General features: G+C 46.9%; 1 protein-coding gene across 1 annotated transcript; it reads left to right on the forward strand.

The window, feature by feature from the left end:
• Positions 1-1,008: 1,008 nt before the first annotated feature.
• Positions 1,009-14,225, forward strand: PIDD1 (p53-induced death domain protein 1; the record flags this gene model as incomplete). Its single annotated transcript, XM_082283626.1, has 15 exons — positions 1,009-1,282; positions 3,011-3,424; positions 4,114-4,317; positions 5,176-5,230; positions 5,432-5,633; positions 6,293-6,421; positions 6,731-6,910; positions 7,504-7,648; positions 8,625-8,760; positions 8,992-9,142; positions 10,190-10,313; positions 11,451-11,569; positions 11,986-12,093; positions 13,052-13,257; positions 13,988-14,225. 15 exons carry the CDS (start codon positions 1,009-1,011, stop codon positions 14,223-14,225), a joined length of 2,685 nt encoding a protein of 894 aa, XP_082139752.1.
• Between the last annotated feature and the right edge of the window lie 571 nt (positions 14,226-14,796).

Consider the following 14,796-nt stretch of genomic DNA (forward strand, 5'->3'; position numbering starts at 1 on the left):
TTCACAAACCAGGTTCAGCGAGGACCCAGCACAGTTAGTGAGCTGGCTCTGGGTTCTGCTTCCTGTTCTTCTTGTCCTTACATTTCTGTTCTTTTAGGGTGAGGCATTCCTGCTCTTTCCGGGGGTGATGCCTCCCCCAGACAGTGCCTTGGAAACATCAGTGCTGCCATGTCCCACAGGCGAACACTAAAAGCACTGCTCCTCAGGGTGTTGCTGGGGCGTTTGCTTGTGTCTGCTGGCCTTGGATGTTAGAGCTGAGTTTGTTCTAATTCTGCATCACTCAAAAGAAACTTCTGTTCGCTAATTCAGTCCATGGCAGGGTTTACAAAGAGTTCCTGATGTTCACACCATGAGGTAGTTTAATTGCCAAGCTCAGGAGGTGTTGCTCCTGCACCACAGACGTGCCTTTTCTAACCCCGTCCCTGGCCCTGACACGTTTTCTCTGCTGCCCTTTGTCCACTTGCTTTTATCCCATTGACACTTGGTTTCACAAACAGGTTCGAAGAGGGCCTGTCACAGTCTGTGAGCCACCTCTGGGCTCTGCTTCTGGCTCAGCTCTCCCTGCCCCAGTTTTCTTCTCAACTTGTAAAGCTTCCCACTAAGGCATCTTGAAATCTGCATTAGGCATAGGCATTTACATTTACATCTTTTAAAGTTAATATTGGTCTTTATTCTGGTGGTGCATAATTGCTCCATTCCCTGCTGAGATGTTGGCTGGAAAAATTCAGAGGTTTTCTCTAGTAGGAGAAGCCTCTGTGACATCTGTCACGCTGCATTTCTGTGCTCTCTGCCTCCAAAGCTTTCAGTAACATGCGTGTAATCTTTCCTACCATCTTGCTGTGATTATAAACTTTCCAGCCACTCTGGACTGGGGCAGGAGGCCTTCATAGTGTACCTGTGTTCTCTTTCAGAGCCATCTTTCCTCCTCTCCTTGTCCCAGCTGCCTTGTGGTGCCGCCAGTGCCTGCCTGCCTGGCAAGTCAGAGCATGTCTGGACCCTGTGGATGAGATGCAGAAGATGGCAGAGCTGCTGGGGCTCAGGGATGAGTGTGGGGAGGGGACTTCGGGGGCTCCTGCCCTTGCTGGCTCCTGCCTTGCGGACAACAGACTGAACCTGGATGTTTATCCTGACGGCTGTCGCCGTTTCCTCCAGCTGTTCGAGGAGCAACAGAGAGAAGTGGTCCAGGTCGAGTTCCTCCGGCTCAGCAGCAACGATTGCCTCCTTGACACCACACTGGGCAGCCTTCCTCATCTGAAGCACCTGAAATCCCTGGTGCTTAAAGGTAAATTCTGGGGCCCATCACCATCCAACTTTTCTAGGCTCAGATTTTTTGTTAATCCTTCTCTCCACATCTGCAGGACAAACTGCCCTTGGAAGTGTTTTGTTCCAGTGCCCCTTACCTCAGCTTTGGCTCAGCCTTGCTCAGAGCTGAATGCAGATTGCAACAAGATACAGCTTCTAGACTCTTACTTCCTCCCTTTGTTTCTACAGCTGCCTGGGGACCGGGTTTTTTTGGACTCTGGTTGGATTGATGTTGCAGAATTTTCTATAGCCATTCTCTACAAGAAGAGCATTTTTTTGCAGTTATGCAAGAAGAGGGGGATTGAAAGGTGTTGAATCTTTTGGTAAATGTTCAGCCCCTCTTTCATTTTTGGGAGTGTAATAAGCTGTCTTTGCTGTGTTTCCATCTGAATCCTTGCTTAATCGTTGCTTAGTGTCAGTGATTGTAGGTTTAGCAGAGTTCAAGACAGAGCAGAAGAGGCTGTCAACATTTTATCTAAAGTAGGACACAGGGTGTGCATGTAATTCAAAGTATAATAACTGTTAGCATTATAAATATTAGATCATTCTTTGACTGTCTCATCTATTTATTGTGGGAGGATCTCAATACAGTTAGTGTAATTTTTGTATCAGACTGAATCATTTGCTCTTTGGGAGGTAGAATTTTAAAAATAAATGAGAAGAAAAGGGGGAGTCTGGGGGAAGAATTCAGGATTCTAGCTGAAAACTGAAAAGTCTGAGGTTTGTTTCTATATCTGTCACCAATTTGTCATGTGAGTAACTTGATTTGTCCTTTCCCCCATTAGTAAGATGGCAATAACAGCAGTACCTTTTATCAGTCTTGTTTTGTGAGATGTACACACACCCTGAGCATCCTGAAGTGCAATAAAGTAGTTCACTAAGATCTTATGTACAAAGTGCAATGTGCCTGTTAGTTTGGTTGTTCTCATTTTGTACTATTATGGAGCATAAAAAAATGTTTGGTGCCCTCTGCTGTATATGGATATAAATAGAAAACAGTGGAGAGGGTCTATGAAACAATGAACAAGTGGAAAAGTTTGGAAGTGTCCTTTTGTTTGCTCAAATTATTTTCCATGGGTGCAGCCCTTCTCCTATTTGAGTGTCACAAGCTGGGGTAGGGAACTTGCATTCTTCCCTCTCTGTGCTATCTGGTCTACAAAATACTGAATTACCTACTTTTCCCCCACATTTTCATTGCTTTCCTCATGTCTGCCCTCCAGTCTTGCAAGGGCAGATCACAGTCCTCAGGGCTGTTTGCTTCTCAACAGCATGGACAAAGTCTTGAGGGCAAGGACTGTTTCCTTGATCCATAAAGTGTTGTGTGTTGGCCACTGGTAGTGGGGAAGAAGTGGGGAAGGAGAGTGGGAGGCTTGGAGGTATATGGGCCACCCTGCAGAAGGGTGGTAAACGTGTGGGGTGGCCTGGCTCATTCTGAGCTTTGACTCCACGTGTGTTTAGCAGAGCTGTACTGGTTGGCTGTGGCATCTCCTGATTTCATAACAGGTCTTCACCATTACACCCCTTTCACTGATCAGGAAACTGAGGCACGGAGCAGAAAACTCACTTCTCAGAGTACTTTGTGATTAGTGCTGCTCATTGTGACCAGTAACTCTCCATCTTGTGGACCTCTGTGCTAAGGAGTCTCACAAGAGGCTGGTGAGCTCTCCTGGTAGCACACTGACCTCTTCCTCCACTTCCCTGCATCCAGGTGGCCATGCTAGAGATGAGTTTGGTTCCTATCAGCAAGGCTCCCTGACAAGCTTGCCACCAGACTTTGGGAACCTGAGGTGTCTCACCCACCTGGATCTCAGCTTCAATAGACTCTCCACCTTGCCAAGCTGCATTCTCCACCTCCCCAGCCTCCGTGTGCTCCTGGTGAGCCACAACAGCCTGGTGACACTTCCTGAGGACTTTGGCTGTCTGAGCAAACTGACTTTCTTCTCTGCAATGAAAAACCAGCTGAAAGACTTACCTCAGAGCATTGGGGAGCTGTCAATGCTGCAGGATCTGGATCTCTCAGAAAATGCTTTGGAATTGCTGCCCGAAGAAGTTGGGAATCTGCACAACTGCACAGAGCTGGATCTCTCTGGGAATCGCTTATCAAGCATCCCAGACTCCCTAGGTATGTATTTTATTTGGGAAGAGAAGGACATGGGCTTGCCAAGCTTTTAGTACAGCCTCGGACCTGTGAGACCCTTGATCTCTGTCCCCAGAGTTGTTAGCATAAACCATGTTACATTGGAGCCAAATGGAAGGGGTAGCCAGAAGGATCATGTCAGGTTCAGTCAGTGCCTTTGAGCATTAACATCTCTCTGGACCACAGTTTCTGTTTCTGTGGACCAACGACACTGCTGAGATTTCAATACAATTTACAATGAATGAGGATCTGGCCTGGCTGGTTTTGGGTAGCACCTGGGATTGGTAACAGAAGAGCTGAGGTTTGATGGGATGCAAATCTCGGCTTGAAATCACACTGTCCAGTGTGGACTAGTCCACAGAACCAGGCTCTGACTTCTGTTGCCCAGCTTCCTGGGTCCTGTATTGCTTTGTGACCGAGGTTGTTTTTGATGGTGTTACAGAAGTGTCCTACTTGTAGCGGGGCGCTGAAAAGCAGAGGACAGAGGAGGCTGTGCTGCCTCTCAGCTAATTCCTTGCACTCCTTTATTTAATGAACTAAAGAGATGTTAGGCTTTTGTGCTTTTCCCTCATTATGTGTGTGTTTACATGGGCTGAGGAGAGAGGGGAGTTAGAGCTGACGTGCAATGCAATTAACAGCATGGATGGGGGGTCACTTCTTGTTCTAACCTGCAGCCAATTTGAAGTCTCTGCGTCGGCTGCATCTCCACAGCAATCTCCTGGTGACAGTCCCTGCCTCGCTTGCCAGCCTGCCTAACTTGTCCAGACTTGATCTGCAGAACAACTGCCTCCGTGCCATCCCTGCTGAGATCCAGGCCTTGCCATTCGTGCACGTCCGAGGCAATCCCTTGGGAGAAGCTGAACCATCCCCGCAGGCTGGTAATTGCAAGGCTTCTGTTGCTGTGTGTTCTGCCCAGCTGTTCCCTCACTCAGCCCAGCATGGTGTAGATGGGTTTGGATTAGAGAAGACAAGCAGGGGGGAATCAGATCAGCATTTATTTGTCTGGAATAATTATTAAGTTGTAAGGATACAGACAGTACTAGTTATGTGTTTATGAGGCCTATCCCAGTCTGAAGGGCTCAGTGGTCCTTGGAATTGGGCTTTCTTGGTAGGGTTTTACAGTGGAAGTGAAAATGGGATTCACAGGAAATAGATCAGAAGAGGTCTCTGAAGGGGTCCAGCCTTTTTAGCAGAGGTGAGCACCAGTTCCTGGACTTGTTGCATGGCCCGAAGGCTGTGGTGGCTCATGCTAGAACCTCAAAAAGCAGCAATGGGTAATTCTGCTGTGCAGTTACCTCCTGCTTTCCTGAGGTTCACAGGCTGCAGAGGAGCAGCTCTTTGTCCAAGCGGAAGGTGATGAATGAACAGGAATCTGAGCAGGGTTTCCCAGTGATGCTCATGTTCACAAGAGCAAGCAGTGATTCCCAGGGGTGGCCCCAGGCAATCAAACATGCCCCTGAGAGCTGCAGGGGTGGTAGACCAAAATATTTTCTAATTCCTTTTGCTTCTGAGTTTCCCTGGGGAAGAGCCAGCATTTTCAGTACGTCTTGGGACCTCGAGGCCTCTCACTATCCTCATGCTGCAATGCGTTCTGGAGCCCACTGTGGTGTCACCAGGATTCCATTAGTGACTTCTGTCAGATTAGGATTAAGCCAAAACTGTTCAGCCTTTCTTGTCTACCTTGGTTTAAGTAACCGCTATCTCCTCCTCCTACCCAAATCTTCTTATTGCCACAGGAAAGTTCAGTACCAGAAGGCTACAAAGACTCTTCCTTGCATCAGGAGAGGGCAGGTAAGCCTCTGTTATTAAGAATTTATGTAACTGTGGTGTAACAAGGTCCCAGACAAGATTGGTGTGTGGTGGGTACTGCAGGAATGTATAGGAGCCTGTAGTCTCAGTAGGCCAGTCAAACACAAGTATGAGATTCTTCTGTTGATTTTTGGAGGGCTGAAGTCATTGCAGTGTCATACATTCATGCATTTCTTCTGGAAGCTTTACTGTCACCTCTGAAGGCTGCAAAGTGGTCCTGGCCTGTGGCATCCATTTCTACTTTCCTCCGGGGGCTGCCTCTGATCCTCTGCGGATCTACTTCCGATCCCTCACGCCAGATCCTCAGTGGGTAAAGCTGAGACACCATGATGTCCTGCTGAGTAGAGTCCTGGAGCTGCAGCCTCATGGGGTCCAATTCCAGCAGGTGAGGATACACCCAGGTCACCTCCTGATGAATCTGCCCTTGCAGTAGCTCAGTACAGTCTTCTGAGAGTGCCTTTTGGGACCTGTGAGACAGTTGCCCCCATCCCTGCTGCCTTTAAGTAGCTGCAGGACCACCTCTCAAAGAAGCCCTGCTGCAGAGAATCAGGAAGGACACGGCCAGCTTCTCTGGTGCTGTGCTAGCCTGGCACCTTTGCCTTCCCCACTGCTTCTAATTGAGCTGAGCTGTAACCTTTATCACTCACACCCCCCCCTACTATACCAGAGGATAAGTCCAGCACCTGGCCTTATCAATGAGAATGGTTTTTGCATCCTTCTCTAAAGTCTGATTGTGTGCTTTGCATTCGCTGGGGAGTGGTTACACCACCAACCCCATCACGGCTGACAGCAGCTCACTGCAAAAGTTGCTTTGTCCTTTCTGCTCAGAAGCTGCTGAACTTTTCCTGCCATCACAGTCCATAGTGGATCTGACATTTCCTGTCACCTCCCTGGAGGCTGCAGTGGAGAGCAGGTTCTTTGATTCCCTGCCTACAGGCCATGCTCTGCCCTCCCTCTTCTTGTCTGCATAGGAAGCCACGAAGCAGAGCTGGGCTTGGTTTTATCCTTTCTATTGGGTATCTCACAGGAATGCTTTTTTGCCAGGAGGTGCAGATCTGGATGCCATATATCTCCCCTCAAACCCCTCACCAGCATGAGGTGGTAGTTCGAACCTTCAGCAGGCAGAGCTGGAGTGATCTGAGAACGAGAGTGAAGCAGAAGAGAAAGTCAAAGGTGAGCAGATTGAAACTGCCAGTGACACACTTAATTCCTTTTCCCCTCTTTGGTTTTGCCCAGCCAAGAGTGAACCCATTTGAAACGTCTCATGAGCTGTGTTTTGACCAGGTGCTATAAAAAGTAGTGGATTTGAGCTCCAGGTTTCCTCTCTCACATGGAGGTGTATCTCCTGAAGTTGATGAGTTGCAGCCTGCCATGCTTCATCCCTGATCTAGTACTTTCTTCTGCTTGGCTGGTAGTCATTTTCCTGTCTTTATTGTATTAAGTTATATGCCTATATATTGCCTTCCCTGTCTTCTGTTACAGAAGTGGGTGGCCCACTGTTGTGTCCTTCACTTCTCTTGGTTCCTTGTTGTGTCTCGACTTGTGCAAAATGAATGCAGAGTGCCAGCAGAGGGGACATTGCTCTTCTCCAGTGTGGATCCAAACATCAAAGTGATCTTTCCTCCTGGAGTCACCAAAGAGCCTCGTAGTGTCAAGCTGCAGGTGTGCAAGCTTTAAAAAACAAGCTTTGGTGAGCTCAGGTGCTGTCTCATGCCCAGTACAGAACTGAACAGAGATGTCTGCCCTAGGATAATTCATGTCTAGACGCGGTTGCTTCATGGGCTGACCCATCTCAGATCACCTTCTCTCTTACCTTCCCTGCCTGCAACATGGGCCAGGCTCCATGCTGCCCTGTGTGGGAAAGAGGACCTCCAGCAGATCAGCAGGTAGCTGCTAGGAAGGGAACACAAGAAGGTTTTGCCTCTTCTTCCCTTGCGAAACTGACCCTAGCAAACCAGCTCAGTGAGAACTGGGGGTGGTGGGGGAATCTAATGTAGATCCAATTCTAAAATCATCCCACTGAAATTAATTGTTCTGTAGAGTTGCTAGATAACTCTAAATGCTCTTGTAATACCTTAGTCCATCTCAGCTTGACAGGTTGCCAGACTTCAGCCAAAGTTCACTGTGCTTTATTTCTCAACGGGCCCTGCAGCAAGAGCAGCATTTGCCTGCTGGGTGCTTCAGGAACTGAGTGGCAGTGTGGGAATTTGGTGCCTGACTTCTCTGCTGCTCACTGTGCTGTCTGCCACATCCAGGTGCTGCCAGTCTCTGCAGAAGAGATACAGGAAATCACAGCCGCAGGGTGCAGAGCCAGTCCCCTGCTCTACCTCTCCCAGGACTCCACGGTGGATTTTCTCAAACCAGTGAGAATTCAGCTGCCCCTTCCACCCGGGGTCACAGGTCAGCTTATTCCCAAAATTGACGAAGAGAAATGCCATATTTGGAAAACTACAAATGGCAAGAGAGAATTTTGTTTGCCTCTCCTCTTGTTACTAAAGCTTGCTGCTTTTCCTGCAGGAACAGCAAGGTGTGTCTGCTGAGTGCATGATGGTGCAGAGCAGTGGGAGCTGAAGGTAGTTCAGGTCCATCAGATCAGTGCTGGGGTTCACAGACCAGACAAGCTGGGAGATACACAAGCCAAATTTGTATTTAAACTGCTGGTTTTAGTGTGGCATATGGGAAAGGCACTCCTGCCCACTGAGGACATGCTTTGTAAAGGGGTTTTGATTCAAGATTGGGAATAGCTTGAAGCAGGAAATAAACATGCTGCCTCTAGGGCCCTGCCTTCTCTTTTCTTTGCTCACGAGTCTGGTGCTGAGCCACTGCAGTTAAAAATGTATGATTGTATGCTAAGCCATACCTCGCTTTGGAAACTGCTAAAAACAGCCTCAGTCATGCCAGGGATTCCTGTTTGGAAGTACCCTGAGTCTCCTAACTCCTATTTTCTCTGACCTCTCCTGGCTTTCTTGTTAAGAAATACATGGCCTTCATTATAACACTACCTGGTATTTGTATGTCTGGAGTACATCAGAATTGAAAAGTCTGTGAGATGTACATTAGAAAGAGATAGAACTTAATTAATTAACCCTAGATTTTAGTGATGAGAATTGTCTAATGAATCTGTTGGTGGGAATCAGGACACTATGATTTTAAGTCTGCATATTTTGCTAGAATATCCCAAAAGCAATGGGATAGCCTGGTCCTTTTATTGCTGCTTTTCCTTGACCAAAGTTCAGTCCTGGATGCTGAAGAGAAAGCCATGAACCCTTATTGGTGGCTTTAAAAAGTAAATCACGCAAACCTGTGGCTGGGTTTGTAAAGCCATGAATAAAGCCTTCTGCTGCATATAGCATCTCTTGATCATTGGTGTCTTTAGGGCTAAATTTGGATCTGTCAAGGCTGCATATTCTCCATGGTGACCTGGAGGGCCAAACCTGGAATGACATTACCAGTGAGGTGGTGCTGGAATTCACCCATCTTTATGCAGTGTTTGAAGTCACTCACTTCTCCTGGTAAGTGCAGGATTAGTCCTGAGGAAAATATGGGATGTTCCTCTGCCTTGCTTTTCACACACTCTGACCAGAGGCCCTGACATTAACTCTGTCTGTTCCCTTTTCCCTTTGCAAGTCAGGCCCAGCTTAGCACTTTGTCTCTACCCATCATTCCTTACAGCTGTGTGGGTGTGATACTGGCATCTTTCTCTGGGCAGGGTCCCTCCTTTTATTTTAATTCCTTGTCTCCAGGTACTGGCTGTGGTACACCACCAAGACCTACATTGGAGGCATTGCCAAGAAGGTCTATGAGCGGCTGCGTCTGTACCAGGTGAACTTCATTGCGCTGCAGCGGAAGAAGGATCCCGAGCAAGTCCTGCTACAGTGTGTCCCCAAGCACAAGGTCTGGTCTGGTCTGCATTGCCTTGCTCCTGAGCGTCCCAAGCTTCTCTTTGTAGGATGTAAAGGCAGCAGTGCACTGAATGGTCCTGTTCACTGCCCCAGAGTCATGGCTGGGGTATGCTGTCACCTTACTCTTGGTGGTGTGATTCTGACTCACAGGGCGCTGGGGGGAGAAAAAACCTCATTCCATGCAGTGGTAAATGCATTGATTTCCTCCCCTCCAAACCCTAAGGACTGGGCTGCTAAGATCAGCTGAGCCACAGTTACTGGCCATGTATGTGCTGTTATCATCCAGCAAACATGAGGCAAAACATGTTGGCTTAAATTTAAGTCAAAGTTTGCACGTCATGTGTCTGACATGGGCTAGTGGTGTGGGCAGCAGCACTGCTTTGTTTTCAGCTTGAGTGGTTAGAAATGGTACTTTTCCTGATGTTCTGTTCACAGTTCAAGCACTGGAACAGAACATACGAGCACTCCTTAATCTACTTCAGTGCAACATCAGGTTCGTTTACGCTATGAGTGTGAGCTAATCTGGCTGACTTTGTCAAGAAGGAGATGGGAAGTGCTCACACATTCTTTTCTGCTGCCTCTTCCTAGGGGTATCAGCCCTCAGCAGTCCCGCTTCAGATTAGTGTGAGTGTGCAGCTGTGGAGAATGTGTCCCTTAGCAGGCAGTGCAGCTTGGTGAGGTGAGGGTTATTTTATCAGACTGCCACTACTGGGCTGCATATCCAGCTCTGCGTAATCCTCTGCTCTGGTTGCTCCTTCTTGTGTCCTTTTGTAGAGAAAATGTATTTGAATAGTGAGTGGGTTATGGTAGCAAGTAAATCCCTCCTTGTCTTTGATGTTAAAAAGACCTGTTAAAAAGATAGAGGCATTACTGAAAATGCTTTTTTAATGGGTGTTTGTTCATTTGTTTACATCCTTTTCATGTAAAAGGATGTAAACCCTGTTGAAGGTGAGAGGAACATCATGGATATAGAAACATGGGTCGGGGGACTGATGCACTTCAGACCAGACACAGGGTGCTGTGCTGTCTTCCTTGCCAGGTTGACCCAGTGCTGAAGAAGCTGCAGGACCGCTATCGAGGACCTGAGCCATCCGACATGGTGGAGATGTTTGAGGGAGAGCAGTTTTTTGCAGCTTTTGAGCGAGGCATCAGCATTGATATGGGTATGGCAGTATTGGGCTCGTTCTTCTCCTACCTACCTCTTGTCCTCCTCTGGCTCTAGACGTGTTTCTGCTGTGGGTTGTACTCCTCCGTGGCGTTCCTCTCTGTCTCCAGCTCGCCCACTACTCACAGCAGCCAGCCCCTGGGCATTGAACTTTCCACATTCTCTGGTCACACAAGTTTTCTGTTGACTTTTCCTTATGAAAGTGCTATTTGCAGACTTTCATTTCTTCTCATGCTCTTGTAAACCTGCAGAGGGCAATAGCTAGGGTTTATTTTATGACTGATCTGCTTCTGTAGCCAGCTATGCTCTTTTCCTGGCATCTTAGATACCACACTGAAATTCCAGTGATAATCTAGTTAGTGTTGCCCATTTCTGAGAGAACACATATAAAGCTTTTTATTTTTTGAGAAAGTATTTCTGAAATAATTCAGAGCAAAGAATTCCTCCTATTAGAAGAGAAGGAAAGAGGGAACAGGACGAAAATGCAAGATAATGTTTTATGTCCCAATATGTCCGGACATCTGTCAAATGAGCCATTTTCTGCAAAACCTGAACACACAGCTCAGTTTCATTGGTGTAAATTAAATGAAATTTAAAGTGCACTGGTCTTTCAGTGGAGTTCGTGAGGCCAGAGTCTGTCTCTCTGTCCTGATTTAGGCTGGACTCTAACCTAATTTCCAGAGACATACATACATGAATGTTGTACCTGATTATATTTTTTCTCTTTAGCTCTATTCTGCACCCCTGCAGAAATGGTGAAGAGATAGGTGACCTGTTTTTGTGCTTTACAGGGTACTATTGCAGTTGATTCTGCCCTCCAAGGGATAGAACTGAGATGGAAAGGAGGTGCCAAGGAGGGACTTGACTCCATGTGTCATCCTGCCTTGCCTTCCATTCTTGAACATGATCTCTACCTTGTGGTCATTCTCTTTTTTCACCTATGGGACCTGCTTTCTCCACAGTCAGTGTTTTCTGCTTTTCTCACTGGGGAAGGGAGGGTTGGAATTCTTTCAGCCACAAGCAGAAGGAGTAGTTAGTAGCATGGAGGCTGCTAGTGGATGATAGGCTGTTGGATGGGCTCCAAAATCTGCACACTTTTCTCCACAAGTTGAATGCTTCCTGCTTCTCTGCACAGATCGCCCCGACTGCGTGGATGGACGTCTCTCGTTTATTTTTTACTCTCACTTGAAGAACATGAAGGAAATCTATGTGACCTCCCCTGTGGACAGAAAAGGCCAAGCTGTAAAAGGCCAGGTGAACAACCAGTTACACTGACTTCTTGTTTCCTCCTTCATCATTGCTTTTCCAGTACTCCTCATAATAATCTCTGAGTGCTGGGTATGACTCTTTTCCTACCCTCTTTCTCTGGCATTGTATTTCACTGACTAAAATCTGAATAATCAAGGAGTGTAATCTCATAAGATCACTCATCACTTAACTGTCTGACTTACATTCCTGCCATTAATTTTTGGGGTGTTGGGAGAAAGTCCAGCCTTTATAGCAGAACCTCAGTGCTCCTCCCAGTTACACCTAATTGAGGCCATATTTGTGGGCTAAGGATAGATGAGAATGCTGAATTAATTCTTTCCCAGATGGAAAAGACATGGTCCCAATAGGCTGGGCCACTGTGCTTGAATCAGAGTCTCACTGCATGCTTTCTCTTTGCAAAGGTCTCTTTCTACCGAGGGGCAGTTCCAGACAGCATCCCTGAAGATGCCAGCAGGAGGAGGAAAGGTCCAGACTCCCTCTGGCTCGCTACTCTGCCCATCAAACTGCCTGTGAGTTGTCTCCTACAGAAAAATTAATCTAGATGGGGTAAGAGCATGGCCTTCCTGCTCAGCTAATTTTGTTTTCCTGCATGAGAAGACATGTAATGAATGATCACAAGAAATAGCTGCCCAGCCATGTCATGGTAGAGATTTTTCACTCCCTGTGAGTGAGCTCTTCTGAAATGAGAACATGAAGAGCTGGGAGTGGTCTCCATCTCTCCTGCTCATCTTTCCTGTCGAGCACAGGCTTGTTGGATGGGTGTTCAGAGAGGGTGGATCCTTAGAATGAATGAGGCTGTAGTACACAAAGAAGCTTGCTGTAATTAAGGGAAGTGTCTGTTTTGCTTATAAATTTCTTAGTCACACAGCTCATGCAGCAGGAAAAAAGAAAAGAATGGGATGAGGTAGTTATGCTGGATTTGAGCATAGACATTGAGTGTAGGTATTCTGGTGTGAGCTTTAAAGGCTAGGCTGGATGTTACAGTGAGAAATGCAACTTTTACTTATGGAATTTAAGTGACATTTGAGCAGCCTAAAACAATAAATACCTTGGTAGGCTGAATGCTTCCCTTCCAGTCACGTGCTGTGATCTCACATCCCTTTCTGACACACGCAGTCTCAGCTACAAGCGTAGACTAAGTGTCCTCTTACTGCTGAGGCAAATATACTTCAGGGACGTGGCTTATTTTAAACTGCTCTGTAAATGCAGGAAAGGAAATTTCCGGTGTGAGCTATAACTATGAGCACTATGGTTTGATATTTTCCTGAGGCAGTGAGCAGTGCTGGTCACTGCCAGTGTGAGTCCTCCTTGCTTCTTACAGCCTGACCCTTCAGCCCTAAGAACTTCCTTTCTCCCCAGTAGAAGGAAGGAAATTTCACTGTGGAGACTGAGTGGCCACACACTGTCTTTTATGAAAACCGATGGTAGAGGAAAGAATGTTCATTCTCTCTCTTCTTTGTGACACAGCAACTGAAACCCCGCTGGGATGAGAACCCCAGTCCCCTGTACAGCTTCTCCTTCCCTCCCTTGAACCTGGGCAATGCTGAGACCGGGTACCTGACACAGGCAAACCTGCTGAGCATTGCCAGGCGCGTGGGAGCTGACTGGCAGAGCATCGGCCTCAACCTGGGCCTGACCTACCAGCAGATTGAGCGCATAGGATACAATAACAGGTGAGATAGGACACAGTAATCAACAGTGATGCATTATATCTATCTGTCCATCTATCTGCAGTGTAATAGTATAAATCAGTGCTTGGCTGGTTGAAGGTTCTTCCACTGTAATTGTTTCACTGGATAAAAGAGGGGTTGACTAATGGTTCTTCTGAAAATAATACCTTTTATAATGGGAAACTGGTTATTTTCTCTTGCCATTATAAAACAAAGCTTTTTTGTTTGAAAAACAAAATTGGGAAATAACAAACCTGATGAGCTTTGTATTTCAGCTGAGTTGCATTCCTGTTTTGTTCTGTGATCAGATTCCTGGCCAGACTCCATCTCGTACAATGAGAAATGATCTATGGCTTTAATTGTGAATATCATCGTTATTCAAAAAGAGCTTGTTGTACATCATGGGACACATGCAGCCTGGCCAAAAAGCCAAAGCAGTAGGAGAGAATTAGACTTGTTACGATCAAGCTACTGTTCCTGTGAGGAAATTATATTCAAAAGCAGAATGCCTTAATTTGATATTTCCATTAGGAAAATATTTTATAGAGAAACGTTCATGCAGGAACTGCAACTCCAGTATGCTGGGTGGGGAAGAGGCAGGCCCACTGAGAGCTTTGTGTGTCTGGATGGCTTCTTTAAGGCTCTAGTCATGGGTTGGGACTTAGGTAAGGCCTCTTTGGTTTGCTACTCAGCAGAGTGTGTTGGTTACTTCTGTCCTTCCTCTTTTCTTCAGAGAGGACCTCAATAAGCAGATCCTGGACATGCTTTTCTCATGGGCTCAGCAAAACTCAGAGGATCCTGACTGTGTGAGCAAGCTGATTACAGCCATGAAAGAGAGTGGCCGGCAGGACATCGCTGATGAGGTTGAAGCCATCATTGAGCTGGGGCGGCAGAAATACAGCGAGTCCATCCGCCGGGTGGGCCTGGAGCAGGAGAGCAGCACTGAGGACTCTGCAATAGCTATGATGTAGCACCTAGCAGAGACAAGTGGGGTTTGTATGGGACCCCTCCTTGTACCCAGAGTCACGGTGCCTGGGGGCTGCTCCCTGCTCAAAGGCCAGTGTCTTCCTGAGGAGCTGGGCATTGATTCTCTCTGGTCTGTACTCACATGCCACTTCTGCCGGTCCCAGGAAGTTTAGGGTGCACTTGTGAACCTTTTTTCTACTTCTACTTCATGACCTTGAGCTTTAGCTTTCAGAAACATGGAGAAATTTAGAGACTGAAGTGTCCGTCTGTCAGCTGAGTAGTGGCTTAAGTAGTGTTTGATGAATTAGTACTCATGTTACATGTATTTATTTATAACTTATTCCTGAAACTGTATTCTGCTGGAAACACTTGGTGTGAGCATTTGTGGGTCCATGTGTGCTACAGTGCTTGGTGGGAGAGTGGAGGTGTAGTCATGTTATGAAGGCCTGTGATGTGGTGGGGACTGCTCAGCCATTTCTGTTAATGATGGGTTCTGCTCACATGAAAATGTGAACTGTATTCCCCATGAAAATGTTTTCTATTTTTTTCCAAATCTCTTCCAGTTCCCTTTAGTCC

This window comes from Coloeus monedula (assembly GCF_965178545.1).
Source record: "Coloeus monedula genome assembly, chromosome: 6".
In the NCBI taxonomy this organism is placed as follows: Eukaryota; Metazoa; Chordata; class Aves; order Passeriformes; family Corvidae; genus Coloeus; species Coloeus monedula.